Here is a 25,522-nt window from a genome sequence, read left to right as displayed (position 1 = left end):
AGTGTAACATTCACCAAGAAAGGTATTTTTTTTAAAGCAAATGTAGTGTATAGTAGCTGTAAATGAGTAAAAATAGTGTTTCCAACTAAAGACCTGTTGACCAAATTAGAAGAGCAGAAACATCAGACACTATATCTTACTATTTAATCAGCTGTTAGGTAAACAATCAGGTACAACACATTACAGAAATGCAATGACTTAATTTATATATGAACACTGCCCCCATAGTGATTACTAGAATTCAGAAAGGATGTTAAGAAGAGGAAGACGGTGGGAATAGATTAGATCAGAGAATTGATACAAATATAGAGATCAATGGATAGGATGATAACTTATGTCATATGTAGTACAGCAGGATTAGTGTGGTGAACAACAATTAACTGTACAAAATCTCAAGTACAGACAATTGTGTATGCCCTTAAAACAAAGAAATAATGTCTTGAGGTAGTAGGTACACCAGTAATCCTGATCTGATCATTACCTACCATATGTGTGTGGATGTGTGAGTGTGTGTGTGTACAGTAACACTGACCCACATATTTAATTAATTGCTACATGTAAATTAAATATTATATCTCCAAAGTCAGCACTAAGCGTCAACAAATCTAGAATATAAAATATATGTAAATAAATTACATACATATATATGAACTATCACCAGTGAACTTGTTTGTTTGTTTACAAAAATCTCATTTCATAGGCTGAGGATGTAGTTAACTTGGGAAAGTGCTTGCCTAGCACACATGAATACAAGGTTCAATTCCAAGCACTGTAAACATTGGGTATAGTGGTACATGCCTGCAATCCCACCATTGGAAGACAGAGGTAGAAGAATCAGAAATTTAAGGAAAACCAGAGCTACAAAACAAGTTTAAGGCCAGTCTGAGATACATGAAACCCTGTCTCAGAGAAAAAAAAAAAAGGAAAGTCAAGCCCTAAAATAAGACCCAAAATATTTCATTCTATGAAGAGCTAGGATAATTATAGATTGAAATAATTTATTAATAAACTAAAAAGTTAGATTATTGAAACTACTTTTAAAAAGCAACTACTAGTTTTAAACGTTTTACGTTGGATTGGATATTGCATACAAATTTTGTGCATTGATACAGATTTGAGATTAATTTTGTAGAACATGCTATACTTACATTTCTACTTTTGTTCAAGGTATTGTACTGTTACAACTTATTTAACAATGTAATGCAGGTTAATCACCTATATAATTGAACTTGTAGTCACATCAGATATGTTTTCAAGGTCAAACAAATATATATTTTAGAGAGCTAGGTCATCTTCAAACACTTCAGAGATATACAGAATACGGTATTTAAGATATTTTAATAACACATGTACTTTTTGTTTAATGACAATGAGACATGCATGCTCCTGGTAGCACAAGTCTACTTCAGAGAAATAATGGGCATCAAAGAAACTCCACATGGAATTTACTTTTTTTTGTGGCAAAAGTAAGCCACTGGGCAAGAAAATGTCCTTACCTTGACTGCTGACAATATGTTGTCCTAACTGGACAAACAGGACACAAAAGAAAGTGACTGTCAAATATTGTCAAGACAAGGCAGGACAGCCCTTTAGAATATCCTGCTTCACAAGAAAGGTCTGTAGGCCAAAGATGAATACCCCCAAAATGCAGAGGGACTTTGCGTGACTGTCCAGGCAGCCAGCTGTTTCTGTCATTTCACACTTTTTGGAAGTTGCTTGCTCATTCTTCTTACTTACTCAGTTAATATTATTTCTTTCTTGGGTCTCTGAAGGAGTTGAAGTTATAGTTTTCTTTGTTTACCGGATGCAGAAAGCAAGTTATGATAGAAACTAAATTCAGTACAAGACTTTGGACTCACCAAGATAAGACAGACATGGAGTATTTTCTCTAAATTTGTTAAATGTAAATGGACTAGACAGTGTTGATGTACTTACTGCCTGTATATATTGTGTATAGTTATTGTACTTATTGTATATAGTTTTTCTTATGTTAGTTAAAGCCTTTTTATTTTAGAAAAGAGGAAATAGAGTGGTATATTATTTGTATTTTAATAAATAAAGCTTGCCTTAAGAACATAATGCAAAACAGCCACACTAGTCAGCCATACAGGCCAGGCAGTGGTGGCATACACCTTTACTATCAGCAGCCTCGCTAGTTAGCCATAGAGGCTGGGGCAGTGGTGGTGCACAACTTTAATTCCAGTAATCGAGAGGAATAAAAGGTAGGAAGAGACAGGTACTAACCCTCTTTCAGTCTGAAGGTTTCCGAGAGGTAAGACCTCTCTAGTAGCTTGCCTGCTTTGCTTTTCTGATCTTCAGGTTGAACCCTAATATCTATCTCTGGGTTTTTGTTAATCGTGCAACAATTATTCTCTTAAAAAGTACTGGGCTTCAGATATAGCTCAGTGGGTAAAACGTCTGCCAGACAAGTGGGATAGCCTGGAATAGGAGCCCCTGGATATTGTGTGCAGCTGTAATCCTAGGGTTCTTACAAAGATTGGACAGAGACAGAAGAACTCCCAGAAATTAAAAAAAAATGAGGCACAGGTGAACAATCTCAATAAGGTTGTTCTCTTACTTACACAAGTGTCATGGCATGTTCATGTACACACACACACACACACACACACACACACACACACAAACACACTTTTTAAGTTAATCAATGAAAAATTTAGCATAGTACATTTGGAAGTCATGCCAGTGTTCTTTAGCATATTAGCAAATTGACCTAAATCTAAAGTGACAATCTCAATTTGCTGCAGATATATAGACTCCCACTGTAATTATTAAAGTAGCATACTGTTCTTGCAAATGTCCAATAATATAAGAAAACCTTAATAAAATATAACACCTGGCAAACTGCATATCCAATAAATCTTGGCAGTTAATACTGATACAAACATCTATAAAGGAATAATAAGACTGAGAGTATTGTTTGTAAGGAAAGTGCTTACTGGGTGTGAAACTGTAATTACAATGATGGAGGCGGAGATGGGAGGATCCCTGGGACTTGGTGGCCAGCAAGTAGCACTGAATCAGGGAGTTCTAGGTTCAGTGAGACACCCTATCTCAAGAAATAAAGTGACTTAGCTGGGTGGTGGTGGCACACCCCTTTTATCCCAGTACTTGGGAGGCGGAGAGAGGCAGGTGGATCTCTGTGAGTTTGAGGCCGGCCTGGTCTTTAAGAGCTAGTTTCAGGACAGGCTCCAAAGCTACAGAGAAATCCTGCCCCCCCCACAAAAAAAAACAAAATAAACTTAAACCAATAAAAGCAGAAATAAGGTGACTGACATGATACTGACCTCTGACCTTCACATGTCTACATGCATACATGTACAGTCATGTACATAAACAAATACCATACATAAAACATTTATCACAAATTTTGTATTTTAAGATTTATTTATTTTTATGTGGAGTGGCATTTGCTTGTATGTATGCCTGCATACCATGTATGTGCCTGGTACCCACAAAGGCCAGAAGGAGGTGTTGGAGTCCATGAGACTAGAGTTACAGACAGCTATGTGCTACCACATGCATGCTGGGAAACAAACCCAGTCCTCTGAAAGAGTAGTCAGTGCTCTCAAACTATTGCTTCAACCCCTAATCCTCTCAACTATTGGTCCCTCTTCTCTTCTGCAGCATAAGCTTGTACAAGCAAACTAAGAGAGATGTATGGGAGAACCCTCTGAAGAAGCACAAAGATCTGAGCCATTAGAAGCATCTAAATAGGAAAAAAAATAACTAAAAGTTTTTAATACATGACACTGTTGCTATAGTTAATTTCTGAAATAAATGTTCTCATACATAATTTCATTTTAAGAAGATATATTTAAAATTATCAAGTCTTTCAGAAAACTAGATAGAAGCTCAAGGACAATTGATAAGAATGAAAACATGAAGAAACACATTAACTTACCTGAACTGCACAACCCAGTAAGAGTAAAAGCAACTTTTTAACTTCTTCTGTGCCTTGTTCTGAAATAAAAACACTAGTGAATATAGCATTTGGCTTTGTTTCAACTCTTTCAGACACTGGAACAATTGACTCTAAGAGTCAATCACCACAACTTGACCAAAAGATGAATTTTGTAAATAAATGGTGTAATTTAAACACGTGGTTTCTGTGTGCATAATATGGTGACAGCAGAAGACATGGCTAGGAGACTCTTTCTATTTTTTTTTTTTTTTTGGCTTTTCAAGACAGGGTTTCTCTGTAGCTTTGGAGCTAGCTCTTTTTTTTTTTTGAGTAATTGATTTTTTTTATTAAATTATAAAAGTTTCCATTTCAGCCCCTCCTCCCAACACCCTCCCACTCCCCCCACTCCCTCTCCTCCTCCCTCTCCATCCCCTAGAGCAATCAAATCTATCAATGTAATCCATCATATAAATAAACTGAAAGAAAAAAACCATATGATCATTTCATTGGATGCTGAAAAAGCATTTGACAAAATTCAACACCCATTTATGATAAAGGTGTTGGAGAGACTGGGGATACAAGGATCATACCTAAATATACTGGATTTTGAAACTAGCTCTTGTAGACCAGAACTGGCCTAGAACTCAGAGATCCGCCTGCTTCTGCCTCCCAAGTGCTGGGACTAAAGGTGTGTGCCACCACCACCCGGCTAGGATACCCCTTCTAAAGAGTTACAGTGTAGATAAAGAAGCTTTATGCTAAGTCTGCTAACTGCATCTACACCTTTTCTCTAAATTGTATTTACCAACCCTCTAGATAGATTATGCTGATATAAGAACGCACCAGAGTTGCTTGGGTCTGCCCCTCTTTAGTATTTTTTAGTAAAATACAAATATTATGGTTCATCTACCTATACAATTTAAATACATTTTTCACTGCACAGGTTCCTAAGGATCAGAACCTTAAATGTACATCACAGTGAGTCTAATAAAATAAGCTGGGTGTGGTAGTTCATACCTATAACCCCAGCACTCCAGAGACTGAAGTAGGAGAACTACATGAGCTACCCTGGGCTACACAGTGAGTTCCAAGCTAGTTTGAGTCTACAGTATGAGAATCTATTTCACAATAATAAATTATAAGGAAAGAAAGAACTGTATATTAAAAGCTGGAAAACCTTATCAGTCTATAACAGAACTGCAGAACAATCTTTGTTAACATGCATTCAATTAAGATTGTCTTAAAATATTCGGGTGAACATAACCACAGACATAAAATTCAGAAACATTTTCACTATCAGGTTAACTTTCCTGTGATGAATTTCAAATCTTCATATTAGAGACTCTTACTTTCCATGAAGCTAATTTTTTCTAGACTTGCTAGGTCATTTTAACAATCAGTACACACTCTTCGGTTGTAACTTAGGCTACAAGTTGCTTTCCTTCCCCTCCTCAATTCCTTAGTGAACCACTTCCACCACCATACAGATCTCCTATGTGTAGTCCTTCTTGAACATGTCACCAGAGTCCCAAGTCTAACCCTGACAATTTTAAGAATAATTAACATTCTATATTTTTACATGCCTTAGTATTTTGTACGTATCTCTGTCATATGAATTATATGATCTTACATTCATCTTTGGATCTTTCACCAAATCATAAGATTTTCTAGCACATAAACCATTTCTACCCTATGATTTGGTAGTTAGTTACTAAATACATATGAAATAAAAAACAGTTCCATTCTACATGCTAATCTTCCTGTTTACTTGTATAACCAAACATCCTAGTGGTATCTCTAAAGATTATCTAGGTTAAAAAAAAAGATTATCTAGGTAACTGAATTCCTGAGTTTATTACTAATGAATTTAATTGGTAGTTTCCTCTATTAAAACAGCTGCTTACATACTGCCTTCTATTTGTTTCAACTGGGCAAGGGTTCAAGTAAAAGAGGACATATTCAATTTAGTATCATGCAGCCTGCAAGGATTAAGCCCTTTCTGGAAATGTTTCATAGCTACTAGGTAATTGTTCAAACATTAAATTCTAGGGTGGATGGGTACAGCAGCTGTCTGGTGTATACAAGGCCCTAGGAGCATGTTCCAGAAACAGCAAAATACAAATAAAAATAAAATGTTAGCAAAGGAGTATGAGTTTTTGAGCATAATTTAAATAATCTAAAAACCTGCCTTTCATCCTTCCACTAAAGCTGTTTAATATAAATCAAAATGTTCACCAGTAAAATTTTCAACTTAAAGACTGGAATACCTTTTATGATTATAAAAATGAACTAGCAAACAAACAAGAAAATCCAGAGCTCCAACAATTTTGGCAATAATAAATAGGCATTTAAGTATAAAAAAAACCAAGTTTCAACATCATTTGTTTTCTAACATGACTGCTTAGACTGAGATAATAAAAACCATAAATACATCACCAAAATACCAGCTTAATATGGTAGAGAAGACCACTGATTTAGTGTTGCACGTGTATCTCACCAACAACTTAAATATTGTGAGCTTCTTTTTTCTCTACAAATAGAAATATCATTCCCAACTTTTCCTACTGATGTTGTGGAAAAACCTACTGAGAATGGAGATAAATAATCAAGTCCTTGGTAAAGATTACCAGTGTTACAAAAACATAAGGCATTATTATCCCATTATAGCAGCTTAAAACTTACCAGAAAAGGGATTTTTGCCAATGATTAAGATATTTGGCAATGACATCATAATCAACTGCTGCAAAGTCTCCTGTAAAATGATATCCAGTAATTAGTAATTATATGGCTAATGCTGACTATGTAAGCACTCACCACATTATCATTTACGATTTGTATACACTTCTGTGGGTGTGCTACATTAAAAACAAACATGCAAAAGATCTTAAGTTTTGCACCTTATAAATTAAATAAGTTATGACAGACTTAAATGATCAAGCATGGTGGCTCATATCCATAACTCTCTTACCTGTGAGGCTGAGATAGGAGTTCTTTTTACAAGTTTGAGATCAGCCTGGTTTAAATATTGAGTCTGAGATAGCCTCAGCTAAAGAATAAAACCCTATCTCAAAATATAAAGTAAATAACTTAAAAGGGAAAAACCTCAATTAATTTTGATTTTTAGATTTTTTGCATTGAAGCAAAATGAAGACTATCACTTTAAGTTTTAAAAAACATAAATATTTATTTTAAAGCAATTGCTACTTTTTTCTTTTTAGTTTTTTGAGATGGCATTTCTCTGAGTAACAGCCCTGGCTGTCTTGGAACTCACTCTGTAGACCAGGCTGGCCTCGAAATCACAGAGATCTGCCTGCCTCTGCTTCTTTAGTGCTGGTATTAAGGCTGACTGTCAAGCCGCCACCACCTGGCAGCAATCACTATTTTGTCTATACCATGCTTCATGAAAATAATCTTCCTCTGAATACAGAACTTTTAAATTCACCCTCATAAATAAAGCTTATGGAAAAAAGTTTTATCTTAAAGACTTTACAGATAAAAGATAAAAACTTATTTTTGAAGAACATGAGTCAATATTGACAATCAAAACATTAATCCATTGACTTGTCATGTGACACTCTGTATCAGTCAACTGTTACAAGCAAAACTGTCCAAATGGGTGATAGTCTTTAGCATGGTCACAACTCTTGTTTCTTCACTCTGTTCTCAGTACCCCACCCTCTCACTCTATCGTTCCCTACTTCTCCCAAGTCACTGTTCCCACAATGATAACATCATGCTCCCTCATCAGCAGTGGGCAGCAGTGACCTCAGGCAAACACACCCTGACATTTACACCATGAGTCTGCTTATATTTTGAGATAATTGCTAAATTTACTATCATGTAAAATTAACATACAATATGAATGCTTAGTATAGTGTACCCTGTTGCAATGTAACCTGAACTCTAGGCTTATGTTTATAAAAACTTTTGTTGGGAAGAATAGAAAGTGAAACAAAAGTACAAAATCATTAAATTGTAGAAACTGTTACCTTGAAATTACTATGAAAATTTATTTTTACTTTACAGTGTTAATTTAATTCTGATAATGGTAATATGGAATAGAAAGAGAGCTAAAATTACATAATGTTTTTAAAAAGAAAATTATTTTTTTAATTGATTTTTATTGAGCTCTACATTTTTCTCTGCTCCCCTCCCTGCCTCCCCCCTCCCATTCAACCCTCTCCCAAGGTCCCCATGCTCCCAATTTACTCAGGAGATCTTGTTAAAAGAAAATTAATTTCTAGTTGGTTACCCTGGGATATTTTAGATCTTAGCTTTGTTTTCATAAACCATCCATATATTTCCCTAATTTAGTCTTACAAGTGGTATTTTCAAATATATACACCATATAAGTTGCAATGGTGTCACAAGCCTGCGACCCCAGAACTTGAGGTCAGAGGAGTGCTGCAAGTTGAAGGCCAACCTGGCCTACACTGAGAGGCCCAAGTTAGGAGTGCTGATGTATACCTTTAGCTCAGCACTCAGCAGAGGCAGGCAGAGTATTGAGCTCAAAGCATACCTGGTCTACATGGTGAGGTCCAGGAAAGCTAAGGTTATATAGAGACCAAGTCTCAAAAAAAAAAAAAAAAAACCCAATCAAACAAACAACAACAACAACAAAAACCAAATACAAAATAAAACAAAAAAATAAAAAAAAAACCAAAAGCAAGATATAAAAGCACTAACATAATTAAAGCTTTACTGTGTTATTCCCAGGCCCGCAGGAATTCATCTAACTCTAAAGATTGTCATATCAAGGTATTAGAGAAACTGGAGCAAGGACATGGAAATGAACACAGGATAACCATGGCTTTACTAAGAGGATCATAAAACAGAGCGATGACAACATGTACATGAACTAGTTAAGATAATTTTGATTTGATATATGTGATAAGCCTATAAAATTCATGAAAAGGTAAAAACTGCAATATACCTGAAAGAGAAATATTTTAGAAAATTGGAGCATTTGTTCAACAAATACTGAAGGCTCACTATTTGTCACATATTATTCTAAGCAATCACCAGCGCTGAGGGAGCGTACATTTTAGTAAGAATGAACAAAATAATAAACACATACTTTAGGTTGTGAGTGCCACAGATAAAAATAAAGCAAGAAGGGCTGGAGAGATGGCTCAGAGGTTGATGTGCGGTTCATTCAGAGGACCTGAGTTTAGATCTTAGCACCACTTCAGGTACCTCACAACTACCTCTGATATCCAGGGGTGACCCTATTCTGGCTACACAGACATCTGCACAATGTGGCACTCACACTCACATATACATAAATAAAAATTTAGAATATATAAAAAAACAAAAATAAAGCAGGAATGAAGAGTATTAGTAGGTCGGGTGAATAAAACTGCAAAAACTCTCAACAAATAGAAAACATCATTCATTATGATCTTTATTTAAGGGATACAGGGATGGTTCAACAAACTCAAACCACTAAATGTAATATATACCACATAGACTCAAGGACAGAAATCTCTTTAAATCATTTTTTAAAAGATTTATTTATTTTAATTTTATTTCATACATGTAAGTGTTTGCTTACATGTGTGTAAGGCACCAACTGGGTGCCTGGTGCTTGAGGAGGCCAGAACAGGGCATTGGATCTCCTGGAACTGGAGTTATAGACAGGTGAAAGTGCCTAGTGGGTGCTGAGAAATGAACCCAGGTCCTCTGCAAGAGCAGCAGTGCTCTTAACCACTGAGTCATCTTACATCCTACTAGTCATCTTCATAGATGGCTTTTGGAAACAAACAAACAAACAAGCCTGAAGAAACACAGAATAGAAGATAAATCTCAATATAATCAAGAATATAATGCGACAAACATGAATATCATATTAAATGAGGGGGAAATATCAAGGTATTGTTACCTAATTAGGAGAAAGAAAATGTCCACTTGATTCACTCTTTTTTTTTAATTTTTTTATTAAATTATAAAAGTTTCCATTTCAGCCCCTCCTCCCAATACCCTCCCACTCCCCCCACTCCCTCTCCTCCTCCCTCTCCATCCCCTAGAGCAGTCAGGGTTTCCTGCCCTGTGGGAAGTTCAAGTTCCTCCCCCCTCCCTCCAGGTCCAGGGAAGGTGAGAGTCCAAACAGACTGGAGTGCCAAAATCCAGTATATGCAGAGGAAGCAAGTCCCAGTGTCATTGTCAATGGCTTTTCTCTTACTCAGTACAGTGCTGGAAATTTTATATACAGCAACAAGACATGATATGCACACATACAAAAGGAACACAAAACGGAAGGGTAACCAAGTATTTTTATTTGAAGATAACAACTGTATACATAATATACTACAATAAAAAACCCTTGGAACTTGTAAAAACTTTAAGCAAGGATCAGAAAGATGGCTCAGAAGTTTGGAGCTCTTGCCGTTCTTTCAGAAGACCCAAGTTTGGTTCCTTCCCACCATGCAAATGGAAATTTACAACTGCTTACAATTCCAGCTCCAGAAAAACATGACATTCTCTTCTGTCCTCTGTGGGCAGCACTCACACCACACCCAGTCACATATACTCACTCCACTCCATACCGCACTCACACACCCCACACACCACACCACACCCAACCCCCCCGAAATAAATCTTTAAAAAAAAAATCAACAAATCTGATATTTAAGCAACAGAAAAAAAAAAACAAAAAACCCTTTCAACAAAGTAGCAGAATACAAAATATACACATAGGGCTGGAAAGATGACTCAGTAGTTAAAAGAACCGGGCCTGGGTTCAATTCCCAGCACCCACATAGCAGCTCACAACCATCTGTAACTTCAGTTCCAGGAGATCCAATGCTCTCTTATCACCACCACAGGACATCAGGCAAGCACACAGTGTACAGACACACATACAGATATAACACTCATACATGTAAAACAAATATAAACGTAATTATCAGTGCATTTATGCCCATTCAAAAACAAAAACAAAATATATTATATCAATAGTAAGCAGGCTGGGGAAGAAATCAGAGAAACAATCCCATTCAAAACTACCTGAAAAACAAACAGAACAAATAAAATACCTTAAAATAAATGTAATCAAGTGGTAAAATGCCACTACAATGAAAACTTTAAAATACTTAAAGAAAGGAATTGAAGAAGACACTAGAAAGAGGGAAAAAAACTTGCAATGCTCATTGGTTTTAAGAATCAATACTGTGAAATGGCTATATTTCCAGAAGCATTATACAGATTAAATACAACCTCCATCAAAACACCCATGCCATTCTCGTAGAAACAGAAAAAAAATGCTAAAATTAATTTGGAAGCAAAGAAACCCTATGAAACCAATGAATCACCATACACGATTTCAAGTTATGCTACAGAAGCATAGGACTAAAAAGCAGCATGGCACCGGCACAAAAACCAGACACAATCAGACTGAATCAGAGTAAAAGACAAACATAAACCCACATAGTTTGATGTTTTGGTTTTTCCCTCCAAAGATGTCAAAAACTCACTGGAAAAAAAAGACAGCCTCTATTTTTCCAACAAATGTTGCTGGGGAAAAAACTAGAAACACAAAGGTAGAATGAAACTGGCTTCTTATCTCTTGCCCTACACAAAAATCTACTTCAAACAAACAAAGCCTGCAACAAAGAAAACTGCTGGAGGAAAGCAGGAAGAAGCCCTGTACCCCACAGGTGAGGACTTTCCGGGCGCAGCTGCAGTTACATAGGCTATATGGCAAATGGAGTCTCATGAAGTACACTTCTGAACAGCAAAGGAAGCGGGGTGAAGAGATAACGTACAGAATGGGAGGGAAATCTTTGCTAGTTGTACATCAGTATCTAGACTATACAAGAAACTTAAAACTGAACAGAGAATTCTCAAAAGAAATACAAGAGATATTTTCAAAAATGTCCAATATCCTTAGCTTTACAGGAAGTAAAATACCTTACTATGTGGCAGCACACAGTGGCAGGGATATGGAGACAGAATAAAACCTTATTCACAATTAGAGTGGCAACTAGTGCACTATTATGGAAATCACTGTGGAGAGTTTTGTTTTAGACAGGCTTTCTTAGTGTAGTCTGGATTGCCTTGAACTCACTATGTAGAAAACTAGGTTGGCCTTGAACTCGGAGATCCACCTGCCTTCCAAGTGCTGGGATTTAAAGGTGTACACCAGCACCACTCAGCATGGAGGTTTCTTAAAAAGCTGAACAGAATTACCCAGCTATAGCATCGTAGCATATATAGATATATATCCAAAGGATCCTATATCTTACTATCATCCATGTTCACTGCTGCTCTATTTGAGATAGAGAGGAAAGGAGCCAACCCAGATGCTGTCAACAGATGTCATACATGTACACAAGGAGTTTTAATCAGTCACAGGTAAGAATATTTATATTTCCCAGTAAAAAACAGATAGAAATTACTTTAAGTGACATAATCCATGCTCCAGAAGAAAAAATAAGGAATGTCCCTATAGTACTCAGGCATTTTGTGCTGTATGGGAAGGTTTAGGAGGTGCAACCTTGCTGGAGAAAGTATGTCACTCGGGGTAGGTTTTAAAACCCTACTTCCAGCTGGGTGGTGGTTGCGCACGCCTTTAATTCCAGCACTCAGGAGGCAGAGGCAGGTGGATCTCTGTTAGTTAGAGGCCAGCCTGGTCTACAAGAACTAGTTCTAGGACAGGCTCCATAGCTACAGAAGAACCCTATCTCAAAAAACCTAAATAAATAAACAAGTAATAAATAAAATCCTACTTCCAGTTGGCTCTGCTTTGTGCATGCAGTAATGGATATGATTTCTCAGCTTCCTGCTCTGTTGTCATCCCTGCAGCTTACTGCCATGCTTCCCAGTCATGAAGGACTGCTATCTTTCTGGAAGCATAAGACAAAATAAACTTCTTCTTTAACTTGTCTTAGTCATGATATTGTATCACAGCAACTATCCTAGTTAGGATTACTATTACTATGATAAAAACACAACGACAAAAAGCAAGATAGGGAGAAAAGGCTTTATTTGGATTACACTTCCACATCAAAGTCTATCACTGGAGGAAGTCAGGGCAAGAACTCAAGCAGGGCAGGATCTTAGAGGTAGGGGGTGATGCAGGGGCCATGGAGGAATAGTGTGTACTGGCTTACTCCCTATAGCTTGCTCAGTCTATTTTCTTACGAACCCAGGCCCACCAGTCTAAGGGTGTCCCCACCCACAAAGGACTGTCCCATAAAATCACTAATTACATACAGTTCCTCATGTTGTGGTGACTCTCAACGATAAAATTATTTGTTGCTACTTCATAATTGTAATTTTGCTACTGTTATGAATTGTAAATGTAAATATCTGATATACAGGATATCACCCACAGGTTGAGAACCACTGCCATACAGGCTTGCCTGTAGTCCTATCTTATGGAGGGAGTTTCTCAACTGAGTTTTTTCTTTCAGATGACTATAACTTGTGTCAAGTTGACATAAAACTAGCCAGCACAGTTCAGAAAAGTAACTGATACACCATATTACTCCAGTCAAAATGGTTGTCATCAGAAAACTGAATGACAAGTGCAGGAGTGGATATGCAAAGAAGGGAACCCTTAGTTATCGACTGATGCAAACATTGCAGGGTACCAAGGAAACTAAAAACAGAACTACCATATGATTCAACTATGTGATGTTGGGGTATACACACAAAGGATTCTATATCCTAACATATATACTTGGATCCATGTTTACTGCTACGTTATTCACAACAGCCAAAAAATGGTATCTAGATTTCTATCACCTGATGAAGAGATAATGAAAACATGGTACATATACGCAATGGAATTTTATTTATTCATAAAGAAAAAATAAAATTAAGGAATCTAAAGGAAAATGGATGAAACAGCAAAAGGTTATATTTAAGGGATATAACCTAGGTCCATGAAGACAAATACTACATGTCCTTTCTCATATGTGGATCCTAGTTTCTAATTATTATATATGTGTATTTATATGGGAATAAGTGCAATAGAAGCCTGGAAAGTAAAAAGAGGTACATGGCGGGGGAAAAGATTTGGATGGGGTTGGCTGGTAAGTAGAAGACAAGTGATATAAAAGTGAAAGGGGTAAACTGGGTTGGAAAGGTTTAAGCAGGGAATAAGGTCAAGAAATGGAGAAGATGGTTAATCAAAACTTACGAAAAAGCAGTAAGAAAATCTACTGCTTAATTAGCTAATTTTAAAATAAAATTTCAAGAGAGATGACCCAAAATAAGTAAACTGAGAGATAAAAAGGGGGACAACTACGAGAGAAATAAAATACAGATTACTAGAGAAGACTTTTAAAAAATATATTCTAACAAATTGCAAAATCTAGGGAAAAAAGGATACATTTCTTGGCACTGATGATCTACTAAAATTAAACCAAAAGGAGGTATAAAAAACATAAGTAGACCTGTACCAAGAATTGATACTGAAAAAGTAATAGTTGTCTTTGTTTTTATTTTTTAAGCTTAGTGCATGGTCACTGTTGAATGTTACTAGATCATTAAAGAATAAATTATTTCATAAAATAGAAAAGGAAGGAGTGTTTCCATTAGAGTAGCAATAAAGGCTATTAGGAAAAAACTACTTCTAATCAAGAAAGTACAACCTCTGGTCCATGTGGAGACCCCTAAGGAAGCAGGTTCACTGTAAGCCACGCTGAAGAGATAGGCGGAATAACTAACCCTCTTTACCTTCTCAGAATTCCTGCCCCTAAGGTGCAGTCTCTTAAAGAGCACAACCAAATGGCTTAGACCTATTCTTCTTATTACTCAGAAAAGTAATATTTCCTTTTTGCCTTTCTCTGTTCTACACATGTGCTCCACAATACTTTGGGATTTCCTAATATTTCAGTCTTCAATCTTTTTCTAAAGCACTTACATACACACTTCCCATTGTGTGGTTGCCTCTGTATGTATTTTCTTTCTCTCTTCTAGTTATCTTCTGCGCAGCAGCTGAAATCTACAGCTTGCCTGTCTTGTAGTGTATTTCTTTTAAACTCTTAATTTTACTGGCACTTCCAATTGAATCCATTCTTGAATTATTTTATTAATGAGACTAAGAAACTCAAGATGTCTCAAGACCTTAGTCTTGGTATCATCTGGCAACATAAAGGGATGCCATAAAATATCTGGAGACACTTCCAGACCTTCTCCTAAGAAAGCAGCATTATCTCAAAACCCAAACCAGGCATGAACACTAGGAAACGAGAAGGTGAAGAAATTTTTAGTAAGATAGCAAAGTGAAAACTCTATGCATTAAAAATTAAGTAAATAAATAAATAAATAATAAAAATCAGGTAATAAAAAGAGTCAGGTTCCTTTAAAGTATTCAGAACAAAGTGCCTCAATTCTTTGTCATTTCTTTGAACTGTTAAAATACGTCTATTATTCTTAGAATTATTCTTACTGGCCAGGGAGGGTAGCAGCAGCCATCCACCAGACAGGGCGATTGTTCGAGTCAATACCATGAGCCATAATTCCCAAGCTATGAGACAATCAAAAAGGAGTATGGGGAGACTGAACTGGGAGAATCCCAGAACTCAGATGTGGTGAGGACCACCTTGATCAACATGCCCAGAAAGGTCTCTGTGCCTGACCATGTCGTTTGGTCCCTGTTCAATGAACTCTTTTTGAATATCTGTTGCCTGGGTTTCATTGCCTATGCCTAATTTGTGAAGACCAAGGACAGGAAGAAGATGGGCTATGTGATTGGAGCCCAGGCCTATGCCTCTACTGCCAAATGTGTGAATATCAGCTCCTTGATCTTCAGCATCCTACTGGTCAATATCTGTACCATTATTGTCTTCACCACCTCTGTGGCAGTCTTTCAAGACTTTTCACAAAGAATGCCACATTTCGGATTCAGTCCTGCCCTGTGCTACACAGTTCAGAGCTGCCTGCCCCATAATCCTTTCTTACTCTACACATATGCAAATGTTACCTTCATATATCTGTCCACAGTGGATTCAATAAAGTGTACATGCTGATAAAAAGAATTATTTTTACTTCTTATATTATTTTTTAAAAATATTTTATTTACAATCTTATTTTTAATCCTTTTTGTAGATTTACTTCATCACATTTGTTCTGTTACTTTTTTTCATCTTGTGCTTAAAAATTGTTTTTCTTTTTTTGTCTCATTTTACCTTCCTTTTTCATTCATTCATTCATTCATTCATTCATTCATTCAGCATCCTTTAGTTTACACATATACTATTATTTTTATCCTAGTTATAAACTTCATAATTAACATGAATTTTCCCATTTTCTTATCTAGTGCATTTAGTGGTTTATCATTTATAGTTAATTTTTATTTCTGTGCATATGCTTTGTCTTGGTGTGTCTGCAGTTGGGGAAATTTGTTTTCTCCTCTCTGAGATGCAACAGGAATTGAGCACGTGAGAGAAGGTTTCCACCTAAGATGAATCCCTAGTAAAGAGATAACATACCTGACAAAGGTATAAACTGCAAATTTTCATGTTTGCAATTTAAACATGAAAAAAGCAACAGGCTTCCTCCTGTATAAGTTCACACTTAGGGGACATGTGAGGGCCCATGGCTCTAACCTCAGCACTCCAAAGGAAGAATCTCTATGAGTCTCGGGTCAGTATGGCCTACATAATGAGCTTCAGAGTAATCTACATAGTGAGAGCCTGTCTAAAAATCATAAAAAGTTTTAAAAAGAAAATTCAAAATAAAATATCATTGCATGAATTAAAAGATACAGAAATGGTCTAGTTTAAAACTGATCAATAACCTCAAAGAGACTTCAAACAAGCTGATGAGTAGAGTATGGAAGTAGATTCAGGACCTAGACAACAAGGTCAGCAATACAGATAAGAAATCCAGCAAGCAAATGGATAACACACAAAAGAAACAAACAGAAGTGAACCCAGAAAAGTAAAGAAGTGAAAATTTCAATGAATCAAATAAAAAAAAATCACAGTGACTAGCAGCACCAAATGAGAGATAGTCAATGACTGATGACAGAGAAGAAGAAACATTACAGCCACATACCCCTCCACAAAAAATAACCAAAACTATCAAGACATCTAGGCCACAACCAAGAAATCCTGAGGACCCACTGAATACACAAGAAGTTGTCAAAACACAAACTTAAAAAGCATAGAAAATATTTTTAAAAATTAATACAGAAAATTCCCCAAATCTAAGAAAATCCTGGGAATATCCAAGTACAGGACCCATTAAGAACCCTCAACAGACCAAACACAAAAGAAATTCTACACGGTGTTAAAATGCTAAAACCATAAAATGAAGCAGTTTTAAAAGTTGCAAGAGAAAACACCAGTTCACTTAAAAAGAAAACTCATCAGAATAGCACTAGGCCTCTCAGTGGAAAGCGCTAGTCAGGGAAATACACAACACATTCCAAGAGCTGAGAGTAAAGAACGGCCCACCAACATGACTATAACTAGCAGACTTTTTTTTTCTTTGTTAAACTGTCTCCTTTACTACAAAATTACTTCATTTGTCACATTTTATGCTTTTGACCTAAATTTCACTGTTAATATAAATATTTTATATTCTATTCACCTTTGTTTCCTTTTTCTATAAAGTATGTTCATTGATGCCCTAAGTTCAAGCTATATTTTACTCTTGAATTGTTTCTTTTCTGATGAACAAATAGTTCTTTTTATCTCCATCCAGCTGTTGTTACTATTTTGACTCCAGGTTTTATTCCAAGTATATGCACAGTTAATGATAGGTAGATATATGTCCATGCTGTTATTTTCTGAATGTTTTAAATATGTTCTTTGCATTGTTCCAATTTGTTTTTGGTTTAGTGTTTTCATGTGCTGATAAAATTCTAGCAGACTCTTTTAAAATCAACAGAGAACAAAAATGTTGTAAGTGCAGCACAGACTAAAGTAATGCATGGCTACTAAATCAGCACTGCAGAAGATAATTAAAGTAGTTAAAGGGGGAAAGAAAAGTCATAATTTTTAGATTAGGAAAGAATAAAACTTAGAAGCAGAGATAAACAGATGACAAAAGGGAAAAAATAAAATATGTCCAACTCAGTAAAACACCAAACCTCTAAGGTAAACAAAAAAGAAAGAATGATGTCTTTTCTTTTTTTTCCAAAGAGGAAAATAAGTTTACAGAAGTCAGCAAATAAGTCAGTAATACAACTAAATGTAGACAGTCCTAACTAAATTAAAAGATGCATTCCAGGGCTGAGGACACAGGACAGTGATACTCAGTACACAATACAGCAAACACACACAAAAATAACTTATTGAATTAAGAAAATCCTACTGTTCTCTATCTACAAAAAAAGAATGAAAGTGAAAAGATAGAATTAAGTGGAAGCCAAGACAATTAAGAATAGCAATATGTAATTCTGAAAAGAGCTGATATCAAGTCAAAAGCAATCAGAAGAGAGAACTATTGTTACCATCAACAAACTATAAGATAATTAGTCAAGAATATACAATTGTAGGGGCTGAAGAGACAGATGGCTCAGTGGTTAAGACTGTTTGCTGCTCTTGCAGAGAACCCGCATGGCAATTAACAACCTCTGTAACTCTAGTTCCAAGAGATCTGATGCCCTTTTCTGATACCCATGGGCACTGCACACATGTGCTACACAGGCATAAATATAGGCAAAACATGTGTACACAAAAACTAAAGTCTCAAAAATCAAAAAGGACTGAAGAGATGGCTCAGGGGTCAAGAGTAACTGTTGCTCTTGCAGAGACCTACATTTGATTCCCATATGGTATTCATAACCATCAGGACCACCAGTTCCAAATGATCTGACTCCCTCTTCTGACAACCTTGTACATTGGACACTCACATGGGAGAAAAGAAATCTGCAGTTTGATTTAAAGAAATACGGGTTTAGCCAGGCACTGGTGGTGCACGCCTTTAATCCCAGCACTCGAGAGGCAGAGGCAGGCAGATGTCTGTGAGTTCGAGGCCAACCTGGTTTACAAGAGCTAGTTCCAGGACAGGCTCTAAAGCTACAGAGAAACCCTGTCTTGAAAAACCAAAAAAAGAGAGAGAGAGAGAGAGAGAGAGAGAGAGAGAGAGAGAGAGAGAGAGAGAGAGAAAGAAACACTGTGGTTTGATTTGAAAATACTTTGTCAAATTAGAAGAAAATAGAGAAGCTGAAGAGATGGCTCCGTGGTTAAGATCACTTGCTGTTTTTGCAGAAATTTCATTTCCAGCACCCACATGGCAGGCAGTTCACAACTACCTGTAGCTATAGTTCCAGAGGATAACACACCCTCTTCTGGCTTCTGTAGGCTCCTGCCCAAACACACGGTACACACAAATATATTCAGACAAACACTCATATAATAAATAAATCTTTAGAGCAAATATACAAATCAAGAGTTTAAAAATCATAAAGATTATTTAATCTGTTCTATGGTTATAGCACTATTTTTTACAGAAGCACACAGATACAGGCTAACTTTGGCCTTTGTTATGTTAACTATGATGATCACTTAAGTATTTTCAGAGTGGAGGAGAAACAAATTTCATATAAAAATATTAATTTCAAGAACACTGAGAAAGAAGAGGTAGAAAGAACCTAACTAAGAGCCAGAGGGTCTCCAATGCTGTCTTCTGGACATGACATCACTATTGTACCTAGGAACAGGCTGCCAGCAAGATCAGTCACCCAGCAGGCAGCACTAACAGGACTTGGTGGGGGAGGGATTCCCAGGAGGAGTGGGAGGGCATAGCAAATGAGGGTAGTTGGATATAATTAAGACACACTGTATGTATGTACATGAAATTGTGAAACAAGAAATAAAAGATTTTCCTCAGAATACTTAAACCAATAATCAGGGAGAATTGTAGACACAATGATCCAGTTCTCTGCTTGAAACAATGGTCTTGTACCCTGTAAAGATTTGCCACTTGTATTGGTTTAATAAAACGCTGATTGGCCAGTAGCCAGGCAGGAAGTATAGGTGGGGCAACCAGGCAGGAAGTATAGACGGGGCAACCAGAATAGGAGAATTCTGGGAAGACGAAAGGCTGAGTCTGCAGTCATCACCCAGATACAAAGGAAGCAAGATGAGAATGCCTCACTGATAAAAGGTACCAAGCCATGTGGCTAACGCAGACAAGAATTATCGGGTAATTTGGGATATAAGAGTTAGTTAATAAGAAGCCTGAGCTAATAGGCCAACCAGTTTATAATTAATGTAGGCCTCTGTGTGCTTCTTTAGGACTGAATGGCTGCAGAACCGGGTGGGACAGAAACCTCTGTCATCATTCTCCAAAACAATTTTATGTTCATCTGTACCTACTAACAATGCTTCAAAGTATATAAAGGAAAACTTGGTAAATCCTTCAGCTTAAAGTAGCACTTCAACTCTTCTTTCTCAATAGTCAAAAGCTCAAGGGAGAAATCAATAAAGCTATACTAGGTAATTATAAAGAAATGTCAGATGCCCATCTACCTCAGTTGGTAGAGCATGGGACTCTTTTAACTTTCTTTTTATTTATTCTTTGTGTCTTTCACATCATGCATCTCAATCACATTTATTTCCCTGTCCCTTCATATATGCCCTCTGTCCTTGCAACCTTTCCCTACCACCCACAAATAAAATAAAATAAAACTTAGGAAAAAAAAAAAGGACAAATCTTGTTATGGAAGCTGTAATGTGACATAGTAAGCCACATAGTAAAAACTTTTATTCGTATATCTTTACTTGCAAATGTTTATTGCAGAGGTCTGGTTTGAGGCCTCTGGTTTCTGCTATACTATCAATACTGGGCCTCACTGGGACTCCTCTTGATTATCCTGATGTTGCCCTGTGTTGTGGAGATCCTGCAGCTTTCGGTCCCCTTCACATGCTTCAGCAGATCACAGATAGCGTGGATGTTGGGGTGGGCCAACACATAACCCTGGTTCTGGGCCAGGGTAGTTGCAGGGTTGGTCAACCTGCTAGTTTTCCCTTGCCCTCATCACCAGGGTGACCTCTCCTGCATTGCTCTGGCTAGTTCACCTGCAGTGATGACCAAGGGGCTGGGCCCTTGGTCCAGGAGAACGCTCCTGTTTTCATGTCCTCAGAATTAGTTCTCCCACACCTACACCTTCAGGGTCAGCTCTACTGTAATGCCCAACTGTGGCATAGCGGTCACTCTCTTGAGTGCTGCAGCTGAAGGGAAGCAGTGCCAATTTTCCAGTTCTATGACCTCAGGGTCAGCTCTTCCTCCCACCTCAGGCATTGATGAGAGGGGGCATCTCTTCCCCTGTCCTGAACATGGGACTCTTAATCCCAGGGTTGTAGGTTTAAGCCCCATGTTGAGAGGTGTCTGTTTTTGTCTGGGTGAGTTTATATATTCAACTCAAATTTGGAGCCAGGCTTGATAGGTGGCTGCACTCAGGAGGTAGAGGCAGGCAGACCTCTGAATCCAGAGCCATCCTAGTCTATACAGCAAGTTCCAGGACAGTCATGGCTACAAAGAAAGACTGTCTCAAACAAACAACCGAACCAAACCAACCTGCCTTCCAAAAAAAAGTCAAAAAATTAGAAGCAAACAAACTAAATTTTCTGAACAACAAAGAATTTAATTACATAAAAAGCTTTGTAAGTTTAAAAGGGCACTTCTCCATAACTCATACATGAAACAGAACAAAGCATACTAAAATAAACATTTAAATATTGGTCATGAAACACAAGTTTGTATAAAGCAAATACATCAATTTTAAGTGATACATTAGTGACATTAAGAATTAAGGTTTGGGGCTGGAGAAATGGCTCAGACATTAAGAACACTGGATGCTAGTTCTGAGTATTCTGGCTCACTTTACAGCACCCACATGGTGGCTCAGTTATTCCAGTTCTAGGGGCTCTGTCTTTTTCTGGCCTCCATAGTCACTAGGCATGCACATGGTACACAGGCATACATGCAGGCAAAATATTCAGACATTTAAAAACAATAATAATAATGCTCAGAATTAACAACTGAAATATGTATTCAACTTAGTGCAAAAAAAGTGTACATCAAAAATGTAGCTCATGTAGACTACCAAACTATTACATTTATGAAAGTTCTTAATAATTATTTTAAAAATATAAATGTGTACAAAAATACTAATTTAAAAGAAAACAGCCACTTACCTGATAATAAAATTTTATCTGTTTCACCAAAATGGATAGATTATGAATTCTAAGTGAAGCATCATTGTTGACTTTTTTATTTACTCTCTGACTCTCCGATTTAGGATTACTGAAAGAAATTGGGAGGGAAAAACACCCTTTTAATTATACTGAAACAAGATATAAAATAAATACAATAGTTTCTTTTAAAAATTATGCATCCATTTGTGCTAATAAGTGATATGAAACAAATTATTGTGTTCTTACGTATTCTTTGCTTCTAATATCAAAACATGCAATATTCTTTAATTGGTGGCAAAATATATCTGAAACTAAAATCAGATGTCCTTAATTGTCATGTCACTTTTTATTCTTGAAGGAAATAACCTCTTAATTCCATCCTCCTAAAATAAATCCACTTACACAAAGAATTCAAAATATAGGTTATTATTCTGAGTGATTATTTATTCTCATACAGTAATGTGAATTATATTTCATCAGGAAATATCCCAGAAATAAAAAAAAATGAAGTAGATGACAGAAGTTGGTTCTTTAACCTTGTGTAAATTTTGGAAATTGAATAAAACCAAAGGGATACATATTTTAAAGAAGAAAAAAATTATAGTAGAAACAGTCATGATATGGTTAAGAATGAAAAATTGAAAATTGGTACTGGGACTGGAGAGATGGTTCAATGTTAGAAGCACTGGTTGCTCTTCCAGAGAACCAGGTTCTGATTCTCAGCACCCAGTGATATCTCACAACTCTCAGTAATTCCAGTCACAGAGGATTCCATGCCTTCTTCTGGCCTCTTTGAGTACCAGGCACATGCATAGTACAAAGACATGCATGCAGGCAAAACACCCATGCACATTAAAAACAGGGGGTGTGATATAAGTGCAAAAGGTTCTGACCAGAACATAAGCTATGAGCTAGTTTATTAAGAGCAGACAAGTCAACATGGAGAACAATATTGATAACCCATTGAAGGGCTAAGTCTACAATATAAAATAGCCTGTTGAACAGTTGCTGGCACAAAATACAATGACCCTAATATCCAGCATACAATAAAATAATTACTAAATACAACAAATGAAAAGCAATCCATGACTTGGAAAGAAAATGGAAACAATCATTAAAAACACTCTTGGAGAGTGAAGATCATGAGAGAGGATAGAAAGGGAGGGAAGAGGAAGAGAGGAGAGTGGAGGAAAATATATAGTTCAATAAAAAGAATTAAAAAGGAAATGAATGAGAAAAAGAAGTCTCAGATAGTGATTTTAAAACAGCCACTATAAGCCTTGGAGTGTGGAAGAACTGTAGAGTATAATGGTGAGGTCTAACAGTCAATCTCCAATACCATAGGTGGAGGAGGCAAGACAAAAATAAATATAACCATAATCCCAGGAAAATTCTTCACACACCTCGAAATAACAATACTCTCAACTTCATATGGTTGTTTTTCATATGAAAAACAAAACAAAACAATCCAAGATAGCCAAAGCAATCCTGTATAGGATTGTACAATAAAAGAACTTCTGGAGGCATGATCATCTCTGACTTCAAACTCTACTACAGTACTAAAAACAGCCTGGTATTGGCATAAAAACAGACAGGAGGACCAATGGAACCAAACTGAAGACCCAGATATCAATCCACACACCTGCAAACACCTGATTTTTGACAAAGAAGCAAAAAAGTAAAACAGAAAAAATAAAGCATATTCAACAAATGGTGCTGACATAACTGGATATCAACACGTAGAAGAATGAAAATAGACCCACATCTATCACCATGCACAAAACTCAAATCCAAATGGATCAATGACCTCAACATAAAGCCAGCCACACTGAACCTCATAGAAGAGAAAATGGGAAGTACACTTGAATGCATTGGCACAAAAGGCTATGGGGTGGGAGAACTGTCTGTACTCTGTCAATCATGTATTTTAATAAAACACTGATTGGCCAGGCAGGAAGTATAGGCGGGTCAACAAGACAGGAAGTAGAGGCGGGGCAATGAGAACAGGAGAAGGCTAGGAAGGAGGAAGCGCATTCCTCCATTCCTGCCCAGATCACTGAAGAAGCAACATGTGAGCTGACAGCTAAAAAAGGTACCAAGCCATATGGCTAACATAGATCAGAATAATGGGTTAAGATAAGTCATAAGAACTAATAAGTAGCCTGACCTAATGGGCCAATCAGTTTATAACCTAATGTAGACTATGTGTGATTTTCTTTGGAACTTGCCGGCTGTGGGGTACCGGGCGGGATAGAAACCCCAACAAGCCGGCCCTCATGTTACATATGGCGCCCAACGTGGTTAACTGCATCCGCAGAAAGCCTGAGAAAGTTTGGGAAAGAATAGAGTAAAGCATATTTTCTTGGTGGCAGCAATTTCTCAGGTCTGCTCTGCTTGCTAGAGGCAAGCAAGGCTCTCATCTAAGAGAGGCTTCCTGACTCAGCTTTAGCTGCAAAACCCTGCAACTCCATTAAGAGGTCCTGCCATGAAACGCTTAAACGGTGTTGGTGAAAAACTGAATGCGTGCTTTTTGGCTTTCAGCCATAGCAGGATAAAAGCTGCGCTGTTTTAAAATGCCGGCTTTCTGGGCTGTCCTGCCAGGGCAATCTCTGACTCTTTCAGGCAGGCAGTCCGACTGAGTGTGGTCTGTGAGCAGAAATGCTGCGGCTTGCTTGCTGGCAAGGACCTTGAAACGACACAGAGTTGTGGCGATAAAAATGGCTCCAGCAGTACCTCTGCCATGAGGCTGGAAAGCTAAGGAATGGGCTGGATCTAGCCGTCAAAGCCACAGCTTTCCGTATTGCTTTGTAAATTAAAGGCTCATGTGGTCAAAAAAGAGAGATATACAGTAAAGAGAGATTCAAAGAGGAAGAAAACCTCTAAATGGTTTACAGTGTGTTAAAAATATTTGCAGGATAAAAGTTAAAGTTCTTAAAGTAAAAAGAAAGAAAGAAAGTAGTTGGGTGTGGTGGTACACACCTTTAATCCTAACACTTGGGAGGCAGAGGTACATTGACCTCTGTGACTTCAAGGGGCAGAGGTAGATTGACCTCTGTGACTTCAAGATGTGGTAGCACACGCCTTTAATCCCAATGCCTGGGAGGCAGAGACAGACAGATCTCTGAGTTCAAGGTGTGGTAGCACACACCTTTAATCCTAGCACTGGCAAGGCAGAGACAAGTGGATCTCTGTGAGTTCAAAGACAGCCTGGTCTACAGAGTTATTCCAGGACAAAGATATACAAAGAACCTGTCTCTAAAAGTAAAAGTAAAAATATAAGAAATAGAGGTTAAAGTAAAGCCACATAAAGATGGAAAATAAACAGAGAATCTTGATACTGTATGCTATTAAGCTCTCTTTGAATTGTTTGAATGTTGAGGAAGGAGCAATAGCTGCTAAAAGACTTTTGTTTATAAATGCTGCTGAACTAACCCAAAATAGATATTTTGAAAATACTTTGGCTTCAAAATTGAAGTCAAAAGGTATGCTACTTTGGAGA

The 25,522-nt window shown here is 37.1% G+C and overlaps 1 protein-coding gene across 5 annotated transcripts in view; it reads right to left on the bottom strand.

Annotated features, from left to right (window-relative positions):
* Positions 1-25,522, bottom strand: part of Ccdc88a (coiled-coil and HOOK domain protein 88A) — a 152,370-nt gene that overhangs the window by 79,873 nt on the left and 46,975 nt on the right. For all 5 annotated transcript variants that reach the window (XR_015002849.2, XM_085692313.2, XM_085692314.2 and 2 more), the window contains exons 3-5: positions 22,024-22,132; positions 6,605-6,674; positions 3,923-3,981 (exon numbers count right to left, since the gene is read on the bottom strand). Coding sequence is in view for 4 of the 5 variants with exons in the window: in XM_085692313.2 (XP_085548439.1) it covers positions 3,923-3,981; positions 6,605-6,674; positions 22,024-22,132 (238 nt within the window). In the remaining variant the exon portion in view is untranslated. The remainder of the gene's footprint in view (positions 1-3,922; positions 3,982-6,604; positions 6,675-22,023; positions 22,133-25,522) is intronic.

This window comes from Myodes glareolus, chromosome 8 (genome assembly GCF_982192425.1).
Source record: "Myodes glareolus chromosome 8, mMyoGla1.1, whole genome shotgun sequence".
Taxonomy (NCBI): domain Eukaryota; kingdom Metazoa; phylum Chordata; class Mammalia; order Rodentia; family Cricetidae; genus Myodes; species Myodes glareolus.
Note: the sequence above shows the minus strand (reverse complement) of the source record. Positions and strands in the feature narration are given on the sequence as shown.